The following is a 21,054-nucleotide window of genomic DNA, read 5'->3' on the forward strand; positions in this document are numbered from 1 at the left end:
CTGTCTAATGGGTTTCCTTCAACTGAGACGTTAGGCTGTCTAATGGGTTTCCTTCAACTGAGACGTTAGGCTGTCTAATGGGTTTCCTTCAACTGAGACGTTAGGCTGTCTAATGGGTTTCCTTCAACTGAGACGTTAGGCTGTCTAATGGGTTTCCTTCAACTGAGACGTTAGGCTGCTAATGGGTTTCTTCAACTGGGCGTTAGGCTGTCTAATGGGTTTCCTTCAACTGAGACGTTAGGCTGTCTAATGGGTTTCCTTCAACTGAGACGTTAGGCTGTCTAATGGGTTTCCTTCAACTGAGACGTTAGGCTGTCTAATGGGTTTCCTTCAACTGAGACGTTAGGCTGTCTAATGGGTTTCCTTCAACTGAGACGTTAGGCTGTCTAATGGGTTTCCTTCAACTGAGGCGTTAGGCTGTCTAATGGGTTTCCTTCAACTGAGGCGTTAGGCTGTCTAATGGGTTTCCTTCAACTGAGACGTTAGGCTGTCTAATGGGTTTCCTTCAACTGAGGCGTTAGGCTGTCTAATGGGTTTCCTTCAACTGAGACGTTAGGCTGTCTAATGGCGTTTCCTTCAACTGAGACGTTAGGCTGTCTAATGGGTTTCCTTCAACTGAGGCGTTAGGCTGTCTAATGGGTTTCCTTCAACTGAGGCGTTAGGCTGTCTAATGGGTTTCCTTCAACTGAGACGTTAGGCTGTCTAATGGGTTTCCTTCAACTGAGGCGTTAGGCTGTCTAATGGGTTTCCTTCAACTGGAGCGTTAGGCTGTCTAATGGGTTTCCTTCAACTGAGACGTTAGGCTGTCTAATGGGTTTCCTTCAACTGAGACGTTAGGCTGTCTAATGGGTTTCCTTCAACTGAGACGTTAGGCTGTCTAATGGGTTTCCTTCAACTGAGACGTTAGGCTGTCTAATGGGTTTCCTTCAACCGTTAGGCTGTCAACTTCAACTGAGACGTTAGGCTGTCTAATGGGTTTCCTTCAACTGAGACGTTAGGCTGTCTAATGGGTTTCCTTCAACTGAGGCGTTAGGCTGTCTAATGGGTTTCCTTCAACTGAGGCGTTAGGCTATGGGTTTCCTTCAACTGAGGCGTTAGGCTGTCTATGGGTTTCCTTCAACTGAGACGTTAGGCTGTCTAATGGGTTTCCTTCAACTGAGACGTTAGGCTGTCTAATGGGTATCCTTCAACTGAGGCGTTAGGCTGTCTAATGGGTTTCCTTCAACTGAGACGTTAGGCTGTCTAAATGGGTTTCCTTCAACTGAGGCGTTAGGCTGCCCTCTGGTGGTAAAGAAGGTATATGTCAACTGTCCCATTAGATAATGACTCCATGACACAATATATTAATCAAGTTCTTTTAATTTATGAGAACATCATATAACATTTAACAAACAAACTGCAGGAAAATACAGTACAATAGTAAACAATAAAACCAACAAGAATGTCAAAGCAACTCAAACCAATGTCCTACTTCATTCTAAGACATAAAGAACATACATTAAAAAACAATCTGATTAAAGACCTCATATATACTGAGTGTATAAAACCCCTTACCCTCAATTTGTCAGGACATGGACTCTACAAGGAGTCAAAGGCGTTCCACAGGGGTGTCGGCCCATTTTGACTCTAATGCTTCCTACAGTTGTGTTCATGGACCATTCTTGATACACACAGGACATGGTTGAGCGTGAAAAACCCAGCAGCATTGCAGTTCTCAATACAAACCGGTCCTCTTGGCAGCTACTACCAGAGCCTGTTCAAGGGCACGTAAATATTTTATCTTACCCATTCACCCTCTGGAAGGCACACACACACAATCCATGTCTCAAGGCTTAAAAACTTTTGAACCTATTTCTTCCTTTCATCTACACTGATGGATTTAACAAGTGACATCAATAAGGGATCATAGCATTCACCTGGTCAGTCTATGTCAAAGAGAGAGCAGGTGTTCATAATGTTTTGTACACTCAGTGTATATACTTCATTTCATTAAAACTAAGACAATTAAAAAGTACTGACTGTATTTGTCAACACAACCTGTAGTAATATAAAAACACAAACTACACTGACCTGACAACCTTTAAAAAACATTTCAGCCTGAGCCAAGTGCATGAAAGTGAGTAAATATACTTCTTTCTAGAAGTCCAGAGAAAGTAGAGAGATGTCAATAACATTTATTGTCACTTTGCCTAATGTTTGGCCCAGGCACGAGTTCAGAGGGTTTGTCTGATTGATAGAATGCAGTTTAGAACACAATATCCTTACTGCTCTCTTGTCAAGTCCTTTTTTTACATGACAATGAATGACAAGGGGATGTTCTCAATTGCATATTCCTCGAGTCCTTGTCTCCTTCTCAAAAACCATTGAAGGAGAAGGTCAGAGGGAAGAGAAGGAGACGGGGAGAGTGGGTGCGAGGAGTGTGCAATTGAGAATGCAACTCTTCCAGTTTACATGTGAAGTTTAGAATGAGTGTTTTTTGGCAGGAAATGATTATTCTTGGTTAAAAAAAACACTCCAGGTCATGAATGTCTAAAACTAGATAGAAAGGATGTAGAAATTATAATGGATCTATATATTTAAAAATATCTGCACTTTTTCTGGCCCAGAAATTGATTTGGACAAACAAATCAATCCCCAAAAAATCTGTTTGGCCCTCAAGCAAAAAAGTTTGCCCATGCCTACTTTAGAACACATTCTACAGTTCAGAACAGATCTCTGTGACTTTAGAACACATTCTACAGTTCAGAACAGATCTCTGTGACTTTAGAACACATTCTACAGTTCAGAACAGATCTCTGTGACTTTAGAACACATTCTACAGTTCAGGACAGATCTCTGTGACTTTAGAACACATTCTACAGTTCAGAACAGATCTCTGTGACTTTAGAACACATTCTAGAGTTTAAAATGGAAATCTGTGACTTTAGAACACATTCTAGAGTTTAGAATGTATTTCTGTGGATGCGGTCCTGTTCCATCTGAGACTTGGCCTTCTTCTTGAGCAGCAGGATGTGTTCAGAAAACTCCCTCACAGCCCCCAGGCCTGCAGCACTGTGGCAGGAGTATTTAGCAGCGTTGATCGCCACCACTGGGGCGTCCCGGGGTACTGCACTCAGCCCAGCCAGGTTCAGACAGTCAACATCTGGTGCATCATTACCTGTAGGAGGGAGAGATTGAGGGATGAAATGGAGGTGTGAGATTCATTTGTATTTTATTTAAAATCTATTTAAGTGTCCATACGGTGGTTATGGAAGTATTTTAAGAATGAGCTGATCTTGGACTACGTCTTGGAATACGTTTTATTTAGGAGGAATAGGCCTGAGTTCTGGACACCTGTCCAGAGCTGCGTTGTGGCGGCGGGTGGGGGACAGTACTTATCGAAGGTAAATCTGAACCACTTTCAGTTCAACTCTTTTATGCCTGAATGTACGCAAAAATTAAGAGAATTCAATGTTTAGACTTAATGCATCTTAAAAATATTGATATTGCATTTATCCATGAATCTCATTTGCGAGTAGGGAATATTCATCGCTTACAGGACAAGGTGTATAACGTTGCTGCTTCGACTAGTGGAGTCTCTAAGTCCAAAGGCGTTGTTATTTTGATTAAAACGAATATAACTTTATTTATCGAAAAGACTAGCGAGGATACTTCAGGCCGCTTAGCTTCCATTTACACGTCTATGGCAAGAAAGTAGCATTTGTGTCCATCTCTGCACCCGCTGTTTTTGAGGACAGCTTTTTCGCTGGGCTTACCAATAAATTGTTATCACTTTCAGAGTATGAATTGGTCATAGGGGCAGATATGAATGCAGCTTTCGATCTCAACCTTGATAGATTCACACATTAGTGTGGATGACTAAAGCATCACTAGTGTTGAATGGAATGACGGAACATCTCAGTATCTCTGTGTGGCGAGTTCAGAATCCGGGCATCAAAGATTATACCTGTTCTTCTGCATATCACAAATCATACTCTAGAATTGATTGTTTTCTATTCTCTAAGTGTGTGGGTCATGCCAATATAAATATTGCCTGCAATGCTTTCAGATCATGATCCCCTGGTTACCCAAGTGGATGTGAGCTTTAAGGTAAATAAAACAAAACGTTGGCATTTTAATATGACCCTTCTTCAAAACGAATTGTCTGTGGCTGAATTTCAATTTGCATTCTTAGAAAAAAACACAAGGACTCTGTAGAGGACCCCAGGTTTACATGGATGGCTACTACAGGGCTTATCACAGACTTTACATCTTATGCATCTCACCTCAATAAAGCCAGGAATCACAGAATCAAGTTATTGGAGAAAACATTTAAAATCACTTCAACAAAACCTGAAAAGGAATTACTCAAATAATGTCAGCAATGATTTGAGGGTGGTTAAACAAGGAGGAGAGCAGTGTTCATCATGCATAGAGTGAGGCAGAACTATCATTTTAAAGGGAGCAAACCAAGCAGGTTTCTAGCATTAAAATTGAAACAAAGTGAATCTTGTACTTCTATAGAATCTATTCAATCCCTGGTTAAAGGCTTACTTTCTGATCCACAGGAAAGTAATGCAACATTTCAGTCTTTTACCAGGAGTTATATCCCGGATGGCATCTTTTATCCAGGTTGAACCAGACAAATTTAGTTTTTAGATCATCTTGATTTGCTGTATTGGAGGAGAAGCAATCTGTGGATCTGGGCCGAACCATCTCATTAGAGGAACTGGATTCAGCACTGAAAGGTGCTAAAAAGGGGAAACCACCTGTCCCGGATGGCATTCCCCCTGAGCTGTTACTACAAATCACCTGGCCCGGATGGCATTCCACCTGAGCTGTTACTACAAATCACCTGGCCCAGATGGCATTCCACCTGAGCTGTTACAACAAACACCTGTCCCGGATGGCATTCCACCTGAACTGTTACTACAAAACACATGTCCCGGATGGCATTCCACCTGAACTGTTACTACAAAACACCTGTCCCGGATGGCATTCCACCTGAGCTGTTACTACAAAACACCTGTCCCGGATGGCATTCCACCTGAACTGTTACTACAAAACACCTGTCCCGGATGGCATTCCACCTGAACTGTTACTACAAAACACCTGTCCCGGATGGCATTCCACCTGAACTGTTACTACAAATCACCTGTCCCGGATGGCATTCCACCTGAGCTGTTACTACAAATCACCTGGCCCGGATGGCATTCCACCTGAACTGTTACTACAAATCACCTGTCCCGGATGGCATTCCACCTGAGCTGTTACTACAAATCACCTGTCCCGGATGGCATTCCACCTGAGCTGTTACTACAAATCACCTGTCCCGGATGGCATTCCACCTGAGCTGTTACTACAAATCACCTGTCCCTGATGGCATTCCACCTGAGCTGTTACTACAAATCACCTGGCCCGGATGGCATTCCACCTGAGCTGTTACTACAAATCACCTGGCCCGGATGGCATTCCACCTGAACTGTTACTACAAACACCTGGCCCGGATGGCATTCCACCTGAGCTGTTACTACAAAACACCTGTCCCGGATGGCATTCCACCTGAGCTGTTACTACAAAACACCTGGCCCGGATGGCATTCCACCTGAGCTGTTACAACAAATCACCTGGCCCGGATGGCATTCCACCTGAACTGTTACTACAAATCACCTGTCCCGGATGGCATTCCACCTGAGCTGTTACTACAAAACACCTGGCCCGGATGGCATTCCACCTGAGCTGTTACAACAAATCACCTGGCCCGGATGGCATTCCACCTGAGCTGTTACTACAAATCACCTGTCCCTGATGGCATTCCACCTGAACTGTTACTACAAAACACCTGTCCCGGATGGCATTCCACCTGAGCTGTTACTACAAAACACCTGTCCCGGATGGCATTCCACCTGAGCTGTTACTACAAATCACCTGTCCCTGATGGCATTCCACCTGAGCTGTTACTACAAAACACCTGTCCCTGATGGCATTCCACCTGAGCTGTTACTACAAATCACCTGTCCCTGATGGCATTCCACCTGAGCTGTTACAACAAACCGCCTGGCCCGGATGGCATTCCACCTGAGCTGTTACAACAAAACACCTGGCCCGGATGGCATTCCACCTGAGCTGTTACTACAAATCACCTGTCCCTGATGGCATTTCACCTGGACTGTTACTACAAAACACCTGTCCCGGATGGCATTCCACCTGAGCTGTTACTACAAACCACCTGTCCCTGATGGCATTTCACCTGGACTGTCACTACAAAACACCTGTCCCTGATGGCATTTCACCTGGACTGTTACTACAAAACACCTGTCCCGGATGGCATTCCACCTGAGCTGTTACTACAAACCACCTGTCCCTGATGGCATTTCACCTGGACTGTTACTACAAAACACCTGTCCCGGATGGCATTCCACCTGAGCTGTTACTACAAAACACCTGGCCCGGATGGCATTCCACCTGAGCTGTTACAACAAATCACCTGGCCCGGATGGCATTCCACCTGAGCTGTTACTACAAATCACCTGTCCCTGATGGCATTCCATCTGAGCTGTTACTACAAATCACCTGGCCCGGATGGCATTCCACCTGAGCTGTTACTACAAATCACCTGGCCCGGATGGCATTCCACCTGAGCTGTTACTACAAAGCACCTGTCCCGGATGGCATTCCACCTGAGCTGTTACTACAAAGCACCTGTCCCGGATGGCATTCCACCTGAGCTGTTACTACAAATCACCTGTCCCTGATGGCATTCCACCTAGACTGTTACTACAAATCACCTGTCCCTGATGGCATTCCACCTGAGCTGTTACAACAAATCACCTGTCCCGGATGGCATTCCACCTGAGCTGTTACTACAAAGTACCTGTCCCTGATGGCATTCCACCTGGACTGTTACTACAAATCACCTGTCCCTGATGGCATTCCACCTGAGCTGTTACAACAAATCACCTGTCCCGGATGGCATTCCACCTGAACTGTTACTACAAATCACCTGTCCCGGATGGCATTCCACCTGAGCTGTTACTACAAATCACCTGGCCCGGATGGCATTCCACCTGAGCTGTTACTACAAAGCACCTGTCCCTGATGGCATTCCACCTGGACTGTTACTACAAATCACCTGTCCCTGATGGCATTCCACCTGAGCTGTTACAACAAATCACCTGTCCCGGATGGCATTCCACCTGAACTGTTACTACAAATCACCTGTCCCGGATGGCATTCCACCTGAGCTGTTACTACAAATCACCTGGCCCGGATGGCATTCCACCTGAGCTGTTACTACAAAGCACCTGTCCCGGATGGCATTCCACCTGAGCTGTTACTACAAAGCACCTGTCCCGGATGGCATTCCACCTGAGCTGTTACTACAAAGTACCTGTCCCTGATGGCATTCCACCTGGACTGTTACTACAAATCACCTGTCCCTGATGGCATTCCACCTGAGCTGTTACAACAAATCACCTGTCCCGGATGGCATTCCACCTGAACTGTTACTACAAATAACCTGTCCCGGATGGCATTCCACCTGAGCTGTTACTACAAATTACCTGGCCCGGATGGCATTCCACCTGAGCTGTTACTACAAAACACCTGGCCCGGATGGCATTCCACCTGAGCTGTTACTACAAATCACCTGGCCCGGATGGCATTCCACCTGAACTGTTACTACAAATCAGCTGTCCCGGATCGCATTCCACCTGAGCTGTTACTACAAATCACCTGGCCCGGATGGCATTCCACCTGAGCTGTTACAACAAATCACCTGGCCCAGATGGCATTCCACCTGAGCTGTTACAACAAAATACCTGTCCCGGATGGCATTCCACCTGAACTGTTACTACAAATCACCTGTCCCGGATCGCATTCCACCTGAACTGTTACTACAAATCACCTGGCCCGGATGGCATTCCACCTGAGCTGTTACTACAAATCACCTGGCCCAGATGGCATTCCACCTGAGCTGTTACAACAAAATACCTGTCCCGGATGGCATTCCACCTGAGCTGTTACTACAAATCACCTGGCCCAGATGGCATTCCACCTGAGCTGTTACAACAAAATACCTGTCCTGGATGGCATTCCACCTGAACTGTTACTACAAATTACCTGGCCCGGATGGCATTCCACCTGGACTGTTACTACAAAACACCTGTCCCGGATGGCATTCCACCTGGACTGTTACAACAAATCACCTGTCCAGGATGGCATTCCACCTGAACTGTTACTACAAATAACCTGTCCCGGATGGCATTCCACCTGAACTGTTACTACAAATCACCTGTCCCGGATGGCATTCCACCTGAACTGTTCCTACAAATCACCTGTCCCGGATGGCATTCCACCTAAGCTGTTACTACATTTTGGGGGAATTTTAGGACCAGTATTATTGGAGTAAATTCATTAGGCCATTGACAGGTTTTTTCTTCATGAGCATACTAACTCTGCATTAATCTCTCTACTGCCAAGGAAAGGGAACGATCACACAGACTGTGCAAATTATCGTCCGATATATTTAATTAATTCGGACCAAAAATTGTATTGAAAAGTATTTGGATAAGTTGATACACATGGACCAGTCAGGTTTTGTGAAAGGTCTCCTTGCAGCTGACAATGTCAGACGATGAATGCATGTAATACATGAAGCACAACAGCTGGACACGCCGTGTGCTGTGCTCTCTAGATGCTGAGAAGGCTTTGACAGGCTTGATTGGCAGTACTTGTGGGCTGTTTTGGAGAAATTTGGTTTGGGAAAGAATTTTATTGATATGGTTTGTGTGTTATATACTAACACTGTTGCCATGGTTTCTACTAATGGCGTACACAAGTCCATTCCCTATTTTTCAGGGATGTAGACAAGGAGACGGCCTATCCCCAACGTTATTCATTTAGTCGCTAGAGCCTTTAGCCCAACATCTACGGCAGAATGTAGTGGGGCTTCTCCTATACTGATTACATCCTCCTCTCATACCATATGCAGACGATATTCTCTATCAAAAATTCAATCTCCTCTTTATTATCCACATTTGAAGAATTCAAATTGCTGTCCGGGTATAAAATAAATTGGACAAAATCAGCATTAATGTTACTGAATGAAGCGGCCAAAAAAAGTTTCACTTCCCTCAACAATTCCTATGAAAACACAGCTCATGTATTTGGGTATTAGTATACAAACACCAAACATGGTCTGGTGAAGTTTAATTATGACAAGATGAACGAGAAGGAAGGAAGGAAGTTTAATTGGATTTAACAGTTTGGGAGAAGTTGTCTGCTTCTTTACAAACTAGGGGCAGCTTCCATAAAGATGAATGTATTTCTACGTATTAGTTTCCTGAGCATGATGATCCCACTCCCTCCACCTGTAGACTATTGGGGAAGGGTTGATAATCGTATGATGATCCCACTCCCTCCACCTGTAGACTATTGGGGAAGGGTTGATAATCGTATGATGATCCCACTCCCTCCACCTGTAGACTATTGGGGAAGGGTTGATAATCGTATGATGATCCCACTCCCTCCACCTGTAGACTATTGGGGAAGGGTTGATAATCGTATGATGATCCCGATCCCTCCACCTGTAGACTATTGGGGAAGGGTTGATAATCGTATGATGATCCCACTCCCTCCACCTGTAGACTATTGGGGAAGGGTTGATAATCGTATGATGATCCCACTCCCTCCACCTGTAGACTATTGGGGAAGGGTTGATAATCGTATGATGATCCCACTCCCTCCACCTGTAGACTATTGGGGAAGGGTTGATAAACGTATGATGATCCCACTCCCTCCACCTGTAGACTATTGGGGAAGGGTTGATAATCGTATGATGATCCCACTCCCTCCACCTGTAGACTATTGGGGAAGGGTTGATAATCGTATGATGATCCCACTCCCTCCACCTGTAGACTATTGGGGAAGGGTTGATAATCGTATGATGATCCCACTCCCTCCACCTGTAGACTATTGGGGAAGGATTTATCGGGGAAGGCTTCCCTAAACATATAGAATATTGGGGAAGGGCAAACATCCAAAGATGATTTAAGGTCCCTCCACAATGACAGAGTGTCATGGTGGACTTGCATTACCAAATGTTTTGTATTTACCACCAGTCTTTCCAGTTACACCCACTTAGATCATGGTTTGATCAGTCTCCACATCAGACTTTGGGGAAGGATTTATTTAGATCATGGTTTGATAAACAGTCGGAAATCAGACTTTCCAGCAAACACCCAAAGATCATGGTTTGATCAGTCTACATCAGTCTTCATGGTACGCCCATTAGAAATGGTTTGATAGTTTACACCAGTCTTTCCAGTTACACCCACTTAGATCATGGTTTTGTCTACATCAGTCTTTCCAGTTACACCCACTTAGATCATGGTTTGATCAGTCTACATCAGTCTTTCCAGTTACACCCACTTAGATCATGGTTTGATCAGTCTTTCCAGTTACGCCCACTTAGATCATGGTTTGATCAGTCTACATCAGTCTTTCCAGTTACGCCCACTTAGATCATGGTTTGATCAGTCTACATCAGTCTTTCCAGTTACGCCCACTTAGATCATGGTTTGATCAGTCTACATCAGTCTCTTGGAGAACTATTGAGGAAGAACTTGTTTCACCTACTAGATTGCAAGATGAGTTATTCTCTGGTATATCTAATAAGAAATGCATGTTGTATTTTGGTCCGATCATTTCTAATACAATAGAGAATTTTAGGAAGGTTGATGGGCGTAGATGGTAACTGGTAATGGCATCTCCTATGGCATAACTAGGCAAGTCAGTTAAGAACAAATTCTCATTGTCAATGACGGCCTAGGAACAGTGGGTTGTTCGGGGAAGAACGACAGATTTTGACCTTGTCAGCTCGGGGATTCGATCTTGCAACCTTTCAGTTACAAGTCCAACGCTCTAACCACTAGGCTACCTGCCACCCCAATATACCAGGCGGTGTCAGAGGAAGGCCCTAAACATTGTCATAGACTCCAGCCACCCCAGTCATAGACTGTTCTCTCTGCTACCGCATGGCAAGCGGTACTGGAGCGCCAAGTCTGGGTCCAAGAGGCTTCGAAACAGCTTCAACCCCCAAACCATAACACTCCTGAACATCTAATCAAATGGCTACCCAGACTATTTGCATTGCCCCCCCCTCTCTTTTACACTGCTGCTACTCTCTGATATTATCTATGCATAGTCACTTTAATAACTCTACCTACATGTACATATTACCTCGACTAACCAGTTCCCCTGCACATTGACTCTGTACCGGTACCCCCTGTATATAGCCTCGCTATTGTTATTTTACTGCTGCTCTTTAATTATTTGTTACTTTGATTAATTATTCTTATTTTTATGTATTATAACTGCATAGTTGGTTACGGGCGTGTATGTAATAATTTCACTGTAAGGTTACACTTGTTGTATTCAGAGCATGTGACAAAAGAACATTTGATTTGATTTCCATCTCAGAAGGGCTCCAAATAAATACATTCATACGTTTTGATTGACATGAACACAAAAGTAGTACTCAAAATAGAACGTTAAGATTCCACTATATTACAAACTGTACTATAAAACTAAAATTAATTAGTAATAGTAGTACTATTTGTAGTAGTAGCAGTTGTAGCAGTAGTAGTAGTCGTAGTAAATTGTTAAATGAAAAGAACAGTGTGTTTACCCATATAGGCGACCTCCTTCCAGTCCAGATCCCTGTCGTCCATCATGGCTATGATCTCACCCTGGATGTCCTTGCCCAGCTGCCTGACCTCGCAGCCTGTCCTCTGGGATAGATTGTCAGCCAGGGCCTTGGTCACAGGGTCCTCACTGGATGAGATCAGGATCACCTGGAGGAGACAGAAAAAAACAAATGTCTATGCTCTGTGTTTTGTATGGAAGCTCTGTGTTTTTTTGTCTGTGTTTTGGAAGCTCTGTGTTTTGTATGGAAGCTCTGTTTTGTATGGGAGCTCTGTTTTGTATGGGAGCTCTGTTTTGTATGGGAGCTCTGTTTTGTATGGGAGCTCTGTTTTGTATGGGAGCTCTGTTTTGTATGGGAGCTCTGTTTTGTATGGGAGCTCTGTTTTGTATGGGAGCTCTGTTTTGTATGGGAGCTCTGTTTTGTATGGAAGCTCTGTTCTGTATGGAAGCTCTGTTCTGTATGGAAGCTCTGTTCTATGTATTGTACAGACTGAGTGTAAGGAGGAAATATCAGTTCATATTCAGTTCAGAGTGATTAACACAATGTTTAACATACAGTATTTAGAGTTCTGTAATACAAATCATTCCCAGTGTTCTGTTTGTGACATTCAAGGTGCAGGTTGATGGTCACTAGACTTGATAGTGAATGTTATGGATTATTGTCTTATCTGTTGATAGTGATTGACACCAGACTGGATGTACAAGGTCTGAGGACACACTGATTATTCACTGTTGTATTGAATTGACATTGTGTGTGAACTCGGTTGATTCTGTAGCAGCTGGAGAAGTCACTGCCTTTTGTTTTGTCTTCCTACAAGCCTCTGGGCTGGTGTTTATCTGGTGCTGTCTGATTAGGATATAAAGGGTCTGTCTCCAAGAGGCTGGTGTTTATCTGGTGCTGTCTGATTAGGATATAAAGGGTCTGTCTCCAAGAGGCTGGTGTTTACAGAACATTTGGTGCTGTCTGATTAGGATATAAAGGGTCTGTCTCCAAGAGGCTGGTGTTTATCTGGTGCTGTCTGATTAGGATATAAAGGGTCTGTCTCCAAGAGGCTGGTGTTTATCTGGTGCTGTCTGATTAGGATATAAAGGGTCTGTCTCCAAGAGGCTGGTGTTTATCTGGTGCTGTCTGATTAGGATATAAAGGGTCTGTCTCTAAGAGGCTGGTGTTTATCTGGTGCTGTCTGATTAGGATATAAAGGGCCTGTCTCCAAGAGGCTGGTGTTTATCTGGTGCTGTCTGATTAGGATATAAAGGGTCTGTCTCCAAGAGGCTGGTGTTTATCTGGTGCTGTCTGATTAGGATATAAAGGGCCTGTCTCCAAGAGGCTGGTGTTTATCTGGTGCTGTCTGATTAGGATATAAAGGGCCTGTCTCCAAGAGGCTGGTGTTTATCTGGTGCTGTCTGATTAGGATATAAAGGGTCTGTCTCCAAGAGGCTGGTGTTTACAGAACATTTGGTGCTGTCTGATTAGGATATAAAGGGTCTGTCTCCCTGTTGCAACTTGTAATAAACCAGAAATATTTTTGATTGACTGCTGTTCACCTGTGTTTATCTGGTGCTGTCTGATTAGGATATAAAGGGTCTGTCTCCATAGAGACATTGGTAGACATTTTATCTGGTGCTGACATTCTAGACATTTAGACATTATAAAGACATTACACCTGTCACCATAGACTGGTGTTACAACATAGACATTTGGTGCTGTCTGATTAGACATATAAAGGGCCTGACATTACAGAGGCTGGTGTTTAACATTACAACATGGTACAACTGTCTAGACATTTAGACATTATAAAGGGCCATAGACATTCTCCACCAGAGACATTACAACATAGACATTACAACATAGACATTTGACATTGCTGTCTGACATTAGACATATACAAGGGTCTGACATTCTAGACCAACATAGACATTACAACATAGACATTACACCATAGACAATACATTTGGTGCTGTCATAGACCTGTCTGTCATTAAATGGGGCCTGTCTCTCATTAGAGGCTGGTGTTTACAGAACATTTGGTGCTGTTGATTAGTATATAAAGGGTCTGTCTCCAAGAGGCTGGTGTTTACAGAACATTTGGTGCTGTCTGATTAGGATATAAAGGGTCTGTCTCCCTGTTGCAACTTGTACAGTAAACCAGAAATGTTTTTTACAGTATCTGACTGCTCTCCTTTTTGTTCACCTGTAAATAGATATTACACCTCCACTCCCTCTCTAGACATTACAACATAGACATTACAACATAGACATTCTATAACATATCTGTACATTACAACATAGACATTACAACATAGACATTACATGTACATAGACATTACAACATAGACATTACAACATAGACATTACACATAGACATTACAACATAGACATTACAGTATCTGACCTCAACAGTAGACATTCAACATACATTACAGTACATGCAGTGTGTGTGTTCATTACAGTATCTGTACATAGACATTACAACAGTAGACATGACATTACAGTAGTACATCTACACCAGTAGTACACTCCCCTCTCTCTGCACATTACATACCTCCACTCTGCATGTACAACCTACTCCCTCTCTCTGAGTGTGTGTGTTCATTACACCATATCTGACCTTACAACTATATGTACAACAGTATTCACCAGTAGTCATCTCATTATCTATATTGTATATCTCCACTCCCTCTCTCTGCAGTGTTCTATATGTACAGTATCTACCTCCACTCCCCTCTCTCTGCATGTACAGTATCTGTACCTCCACTCCCTCTCTCTGCAGTGTGTGTGTTCTATATGTACAGTATCTGTACCTCCACTCCCCTCTCTCTGCAGTGTGTGTGTGTTCTATATGTACAGTATCTGTACCTCCACTCCCTCTCTCTGCAGTGTGTGTGTTCTATATGTACAGTATCTGTACCTCCACTCCCTCTCTCTGCAGTGTGTGTGTTCTATATGTACAGTATCTGTACCTCCACCCCCTCTCTCTGCAGTGTGTGTGTTCTATATGTACAGTATCTGTACCTCCACCCCCTCTCTGCAGTGTGTGTGTTCTATATGTACAGTATCTGTACCTCCACTCCCTCTCTCTGCAGTGTGTGTGTTCTATATGTACAGTATCTGTACCTCCACTCCCTCTCTCTGCAGTGTGTGTGTTCTATATGTACAGTATCTGTACCTCCACTCCCTCTCTCTGCAGTGTGTGTGTTCTATATGTACAGTATCTGTACCTCCACTCCCTCTCTCTGCAGTGTGTGTGTTCTATATGTACAGTATCTGTACCTCCACTCCCTCTCTCTGCAGTGTGTGTGTTCTATATGTACAGTATCTGTACCTCCACTCCCTCTCTCTGCAGTGTGTGTGTTCTATATGTACAGTATCTGTACCTCCACTCCCTCTCTCTGCAGTGTGTGTGTTCTATATGTACAGTATCTGTACCTCCACTCCCTCTCTCTGCAGTGTGTGTGTTCTATATGTACAGTATCTGTACCTCCACTCCCTCTCTCTGCAGTGTGTGTGTTCTATATGTACAGTATCTGTACCTCCACTCCCTCTCTCTGCAGTGTGTGTGTTCTATATGTACAGTATCTGTACCTCCACTCCCTCTCTCTGCAGTGTGTGTTCTATATGTACAGTATCTGTACCTCCACTCCCTCTCTCTGCAGTGTGTGTGTTCTATATGTACAGTATCTGTACCTCCACTCCCTCTCTCTGCAGTGTGTGTGTTCTATATGTACAGTATCTGTACCTCCACTCCCTCTCTCTGCAGTGTGTGTGTTCTATATGTACAGTATCTGTACCTCCACTCCCTCTCTCTGCAGTGTGTGTGTTCTATATGTACAGTATCTGTACCTCCACTCCCTCTCTCTGCAGTGTGTGTGTGTTCTATATGTACAGTATCTGTACCTCCACTCCCTCTCTCTGCAGTGTGTGTGTTCTATATGTACAGTATCTGTACCTCCACTCCCTCTCTCTGCAGTGTGTGTGTTCTATATGTACAGTATCTGTACCTCCACTCCCTCTCTCTGCAGTGTGTGTGTTCTATATGTACAGTATCTGTACCTCCACTCCCTCTCTCTGCAGTGTGTGTGTTCTATATGTACAGTATCTGTACCTCCACTCCCTCTCTCTGCAGTGTGTGTGTTCTATATGTACAGTATCTGTACCTCCACCCCCTCTCTGCAGTGTGTGTGTTCTATATGTACAGTATCTGTACCTCCACTCCCTCTCTCTGCAGTGTGTGTGTTCTATATGTACAGTATCTGTACCTCCACTCCCTCTCTCTGCAGTGTGTGTGTTCTATATGTACAGTATCTGTACCTCCACACCCTCTCTCTGCAGTGTGTACAGTGTTCTATATGTACAGTATCTGTACCTCCACTCCCTCTCTCTGCAGTGTGTGTGTTCTATATGTACAGTATCTGTACCTCCACTCCCCTCTCTCTGCAGTGTGTGTGTTCTATATGTACAGTATCTGTACCTCCACTCCCTCTCTCTGCAGTGTGTGTGTTCTATATGTACAGTATCTGTACCTCCACTCCCTCTCTCTGCAGTGTGTGTTCTATATGTACAGTATCTGTACCTCCACTCCCTCTCTCTGCAGTGTGTGTGTTCTATATGTACAGTATCTGTACCTCCACTCCCTCTCTGCTGCAGTGTGTGTGTTCTATATGTACAGTATCTGTACCTCCACTCCCTCTCTCTGCAGTGTGTGTGTTCTATATGTACAGTATCTGTACCTCCACTCCCTCTCTCTGCAGTGTGTGTGTTCTATATGTACAGTATCTGTACCTCCACTCCCCTCTCTCTGCAGTGTGTGTGTTCTATATGTACAGTATCTGTACCTCCACTCTCTGCAGTGTGTGTTCTACAGTATCTGTACTCCCCTCTCTGCAGTGTGTGTGTTCTATATGTACAGTATCTGTACCTCCACTCCCTCTCTCTGCAGTGTGTGTGTTCTATATGTACAGTATCTGTACCTCCACTCCCTCTCTCTGCAGTGTGTGTGTTCTATATGTACAGTATCTGTACCTCCACTCCCTCTCTCTGCAGTGTGTGTGTTCTATATGTACAGTATCTGTACCTCCACTCCCTCTCTCTGCAGTGTGTGTGTTCTATATGTACAGTATCTGTACCTCCACTCCCTCTCTCTGCAGTGTGTGTGTTCTATATGTACAGTATCTGTACCTCCACTCCCTCTCTCTGCAGTGTGTGTTCTATATGTACAGTATCTGTACCTCCACCCCCTCTCTGCAGTGTGTGTGTTCTATATGTACAGTATCTGTACCTCCACTCCCTCTCTCTGCAGTGTGTGTGTTCTATATGTACAGTATCTGTACCTCCACTCCCTCTCTCTGAAGTGTGTGTTCTGTATGTACAGTATCTGTACCTCCACTCCCTCTCTCTGCAGTGTGTGTGTTCTATATGTACAGTATCTGTACCTCCTCCCCCTCTCTGCAGTGTGTGTGTTCTATATGTACAGTATCTGTACCTCCACTCCCTCTCTCTGCAGTGTGTGTTCTATATGTACAGTATCTGTACCTCCACTCCCTCTCTCTGCAGTGTGTGTGTTCTATATGTACAGTATCTGTACCTCCACTCCCTCTCTCTGCAGTGTGTGTGTTCTATATGTACAGTATCTGTACCTCCACTCCTCTCTCTGCAGTGTGTGTGTTCTATATGTACAGTATCTGTACCTCCACTCCCTCTCTCTGTGTGTGTGTTCTATATGTACAGTATCTGTACCTCCACTCCCTCTCTCTGCAGTGTGTTCTATATGTACAGTTCTACCTCCACTCCCTCTCTCTGCATGTTCAGTATCTGTACCTCCACTCCCTCTCTCTGCAGTATCTGTACCTCCACTCCCTCTCTCTGCAGTGTGTGTGTTCTATATGTACAGTATCTGTACCTCCACTCCCTCTCTCTGCAGTGTGTGTATGTTCTATATGTACAGTATCTGTACCTCCACTCCCTCTCTCTGCAGTGTGTGTGTTCTATATGTACAGTATCTGTACCTCCACTCTCTGCTGTTCATCTGCAGTGTGTGTGTTCTATATGTACAGTATCTGTACCTCCACTCCTCTCTCTGCAGTGTGTGTGTTCTATATGTACAGTATCTGTACCTCCACTCCCTCTCTCTGCAGTGTGTGTGTTCTATATGTACAGTATCTGTACCTCCACTCCCTCTCTCTGCAGTGTGTGTGTTCTATATGTACAGTATCTGTCTCTGCTGTTCTATATGTTCAGTATCCCTCCACTCCCTCTGCAGTGTGTGTTCTATATGTACAGTATCTGTACCTCCACTCCCTCTCTCTGCAGTGTGTGTGTTCTATATGTACAGTATCTGTACCTCCACTCCCTCTCTCTGCAGTGTGTGTGTTCTATATGTACAGTATCTGTACCTCCACTCCCTCTCTCTGCAGTGTGTGTGTTCTATATGTACAGTATCTGTACCTCCACTGTACAGTATCTGTACCTCCACTCCCTCTCTCTGCAGTGTGTGTGTTCTATATGTACAGTATCTGTACCTCCACTCCTCTCTCTGCAGTGTGTGTGTTCTATATGTACAGTATCTGTACCTCCACTCCCTCTCTGCAGTGTGTGTGTTCTATATGTACAGTATCTGCAGTGTGTGTGTTCTATATGTACAGTATCTGTACCTCCACTCCTCTCTCTGCAGTGTGTGTGTTCTATATGTACAGTATCTGTACCTCCACCCTCTCTCTGCAGTATCTGTGTGTGTGTTCTATATGTACAGTATCTGTACCTCCACTCCCTCTCTCTGCAGTGTGTGTGTTCTATATGTACAGTATCTGTACCTCCACTCCCTCTCTCTGCAGTGTGTGTGTTCTATATGTACAGTATCTGTACCTCCACTCCCTCTCTCTGCAGTGTGTGTTCTATATGTACAGTATCTGTACCTCCACTCCCTCTCTCTGCAGTGTGTGTGTTCTATATGTACAGTATCTGTACCTCCACTCCCTCTCTCTGCAGTGTGTGTGTTCTATATGTACAGTATCTGTACCTCCACCCCCTCTCTACCTCAGTATCTGTACTCCCTCTCTCTGCAGTGTGTGTGTTCTATATGTACAGTATCTGTACCTCCACTCCCTCTCTCTGCAGTGTGTGTGTTCTATATGTACAGTATCTGTACCTCCACTCCCTCTCTCTGCAGTGTGTGTGTTCTATATGTACAGTATCTGTACCTCCACTCCCCTCTCTCTGCAGTGTGTGTGTTCTATATGTACAGTATCTGTACCTCCACTCCCTCTCTCTGCAGTGTGTGTGTTCTATATGTACAGTATCTGTACCTCCACTCCCTCTCTCTGCAGTGTGTGTGTTCTATATGTACAGTATCTGTACCTCCACTCCCTCTCTCTGCAGTGTGTGTTCTATATGTACAGTATCTGTACCTCCACTCCCTCTCTCTGCAGTGTGTGTGTTCTATATGTACAGTATCTGTACCTCCACTCCCTCTCTCTGCAGTGTGTGTGTTCTATATGTACAGTATCTGTACCTCCACTCCCTCTCTCTGCAGTGTGTGTGTTCTATATGTACAGTATCTGTACCTCCACTCCCTCTCTCTGCAGTGTGTGTGTTCTATATGTACAGTATCTGTACCTCCACCCCCTCTCTGCAGTGTGTGTGTTCTATATGTACAGTATCTGTACCTCCACTCCCTCTCTCTGCAGTGTGTGTGTTCTATATGTACAGTATCTGTACCTCCACTCCCCTCTCTGCAGTGTGTGTGTTCTATATGTACAGTATCTGTACCTCCACTCCCTCTCTCTGCAGTGTGTGTGTTCTATATGTACAGTATCTGTACCTCCACTCCCTCTCTCTGCAGTGTGTGTGTTCTATATGTACAGTATCTGTACCTCCACTCCCCTCTCTGCAGTGTGTGTGTTCTATATGTACAGTATCTACCTCCACTCCCTCCCTGCAGTGTGTGTGTTCTCTCTGCAGTGTGTGTGTTCTATATGTACAGTATCTGTACCTCCACTCCCCTCTCTCTGCAGTATCTGTGTGTGTTCTATATGTACAGTATCTGTACCTCCACTCCCTCTCTCTGCAGTGTGTGTGTTCTATATGTACAGTATCTGTACCTCCACTCCCTCTCTCAGTGTGTGTGTTCTATATGTACAGTATCTGTACCTCCACTCCCTCTCTCTGCAGTGTGTGTGTTCTATATGTACAGTATCTGTACCTCCACTCCCTCTCTCTGCAGTGTGTGTGTTCTATATGTACAGTATCTGTACCTCCACTCCTCTCTCTGCAGTGTGTGTTCTCTCTGCAGTGTGTACAGTATCTGTTCTATATGTACAGTATCTGTACCTCCACTCCCCTCTCTCTGCAGTGTGTGTGTTCTATATGTACAGTATCTGTACCTCCACTCCCTCTCTCTGCAGTGTGTGTGTTCTATATGTACAGTATCTGTACCTCCACTCCCTCTCTCTGCAGTGTGTGTGTTCTATATGTACAGTATCTGTACCTCCACTCCCTCTCTCTGCAGTGTGTGTGTTCTCCACTCCCTCTCTCTGCAGTGTGTGTGTTCTATATGTACAGTATCTGTACCTCCACTCCCTCTCTCTGCAGTGTGTGTGTTCTATATGTACAGTATCTGTACCTCCACTCCCCTCTCTGCAGTGTGTGTGTTCTATATGTACAGTATCTGTACCTCCACCCCTCTCTCTGCAGTGTGTGTGTTCTATATGTACAGTATCTGTACCTCCACTCCCCTCTCTCTGCAGTGTGTGTGTTCTATATGTACAGTATCTGTACCTCCACTCCCTCTCTCTGCAGTGTGTGTGTTCTATATGTACAGTATCTGTACCTCCACTCCCTCTCTCTGCAGTGTGTGTGTTCTATATGTACAGTATCTGTACCTCCACTCCCTCTCTCTGCAGTGTGTGTGTTCTATATGTACAGTATCTGTACCTCCACTCCCTCTCTCTGCAGTGTGTGTGTTCTATATGTACAGTATCTGTACCTCCACTCCCTCTCTCTGCAGTGTGTGTGTTCTATATGTACAGTATCTGTACCTCCACTCCCTCTCTCTGCAGTGTGTGTGTTCTATATGTACAGTATCTGTACCTCCACTCCCTCTCTCTGCAGTGTGTGTGTTCTATATGTACAGTATCTGTACCTCTGCAGTGTGTGTGTTCTATATGTACCAGTGTGTGTGTTCTATATGTACAGTATCTCCCTCCCTCTCTCTGCAGTGTGTGTGTTCTATATGTACAGTATCTGTACCTCCACTCCCTCTCTGCAGTGTGTGTGTTCTATATGTACAGTATCTGCACTCCCTCTCTCTGCAGTGTGTGTTCTATATGTACAGTATCTGTACCTCCACTCCCTCTCTCTGCAGTGTGTGTGTTCTA

General features: G+C 44.5%; 1 protein-coding gene across 1 annotated transcript in view; it reads right to left on the minus strand.

The window, feature by feature from the left end:
- Window positions 1–1,341: 1,341 nt before the first annotated feature.
- The window catches only part of LOC118377932 (N-acylneuraminate cytidylyltransferase-like), a 38,639-nt gene continuing 18,926 nt past the window's right edge, over window positions 1,342–21,054 (minus strand). Inside the window, 2 exon segments of the mRNA XM_052508955.1 lie at window positions 1,342–3,157; window positions 11,669–11,834. Coding sequence (XP_052364915.1) covers window positions 2,943–3,157; window positions 11,669–11,834 — 381 coding nt within the window. The 3' untranslated portion in view covers window positions 1,342–2,942.

This window comes from Oncorhynchus keta, unplaced genomic scaffold (genome assembly GCF_023373465.1).
Source record: "Oncorhynchus keta strain PuntledgeMale-10-30-2019 unplaced genomic scaffold, Oket_V2 Un_contig_3968_pilon_pilon, whole genome shotgun sequence".
Classification (NCBI taxonomy): domain Eukaryota; kingdom Metazoa; phylum Chordata; class Actinopteri; order Salmoniformes; family Salmonidae; genus Oncorhynchus; species Oncorhynchus keta.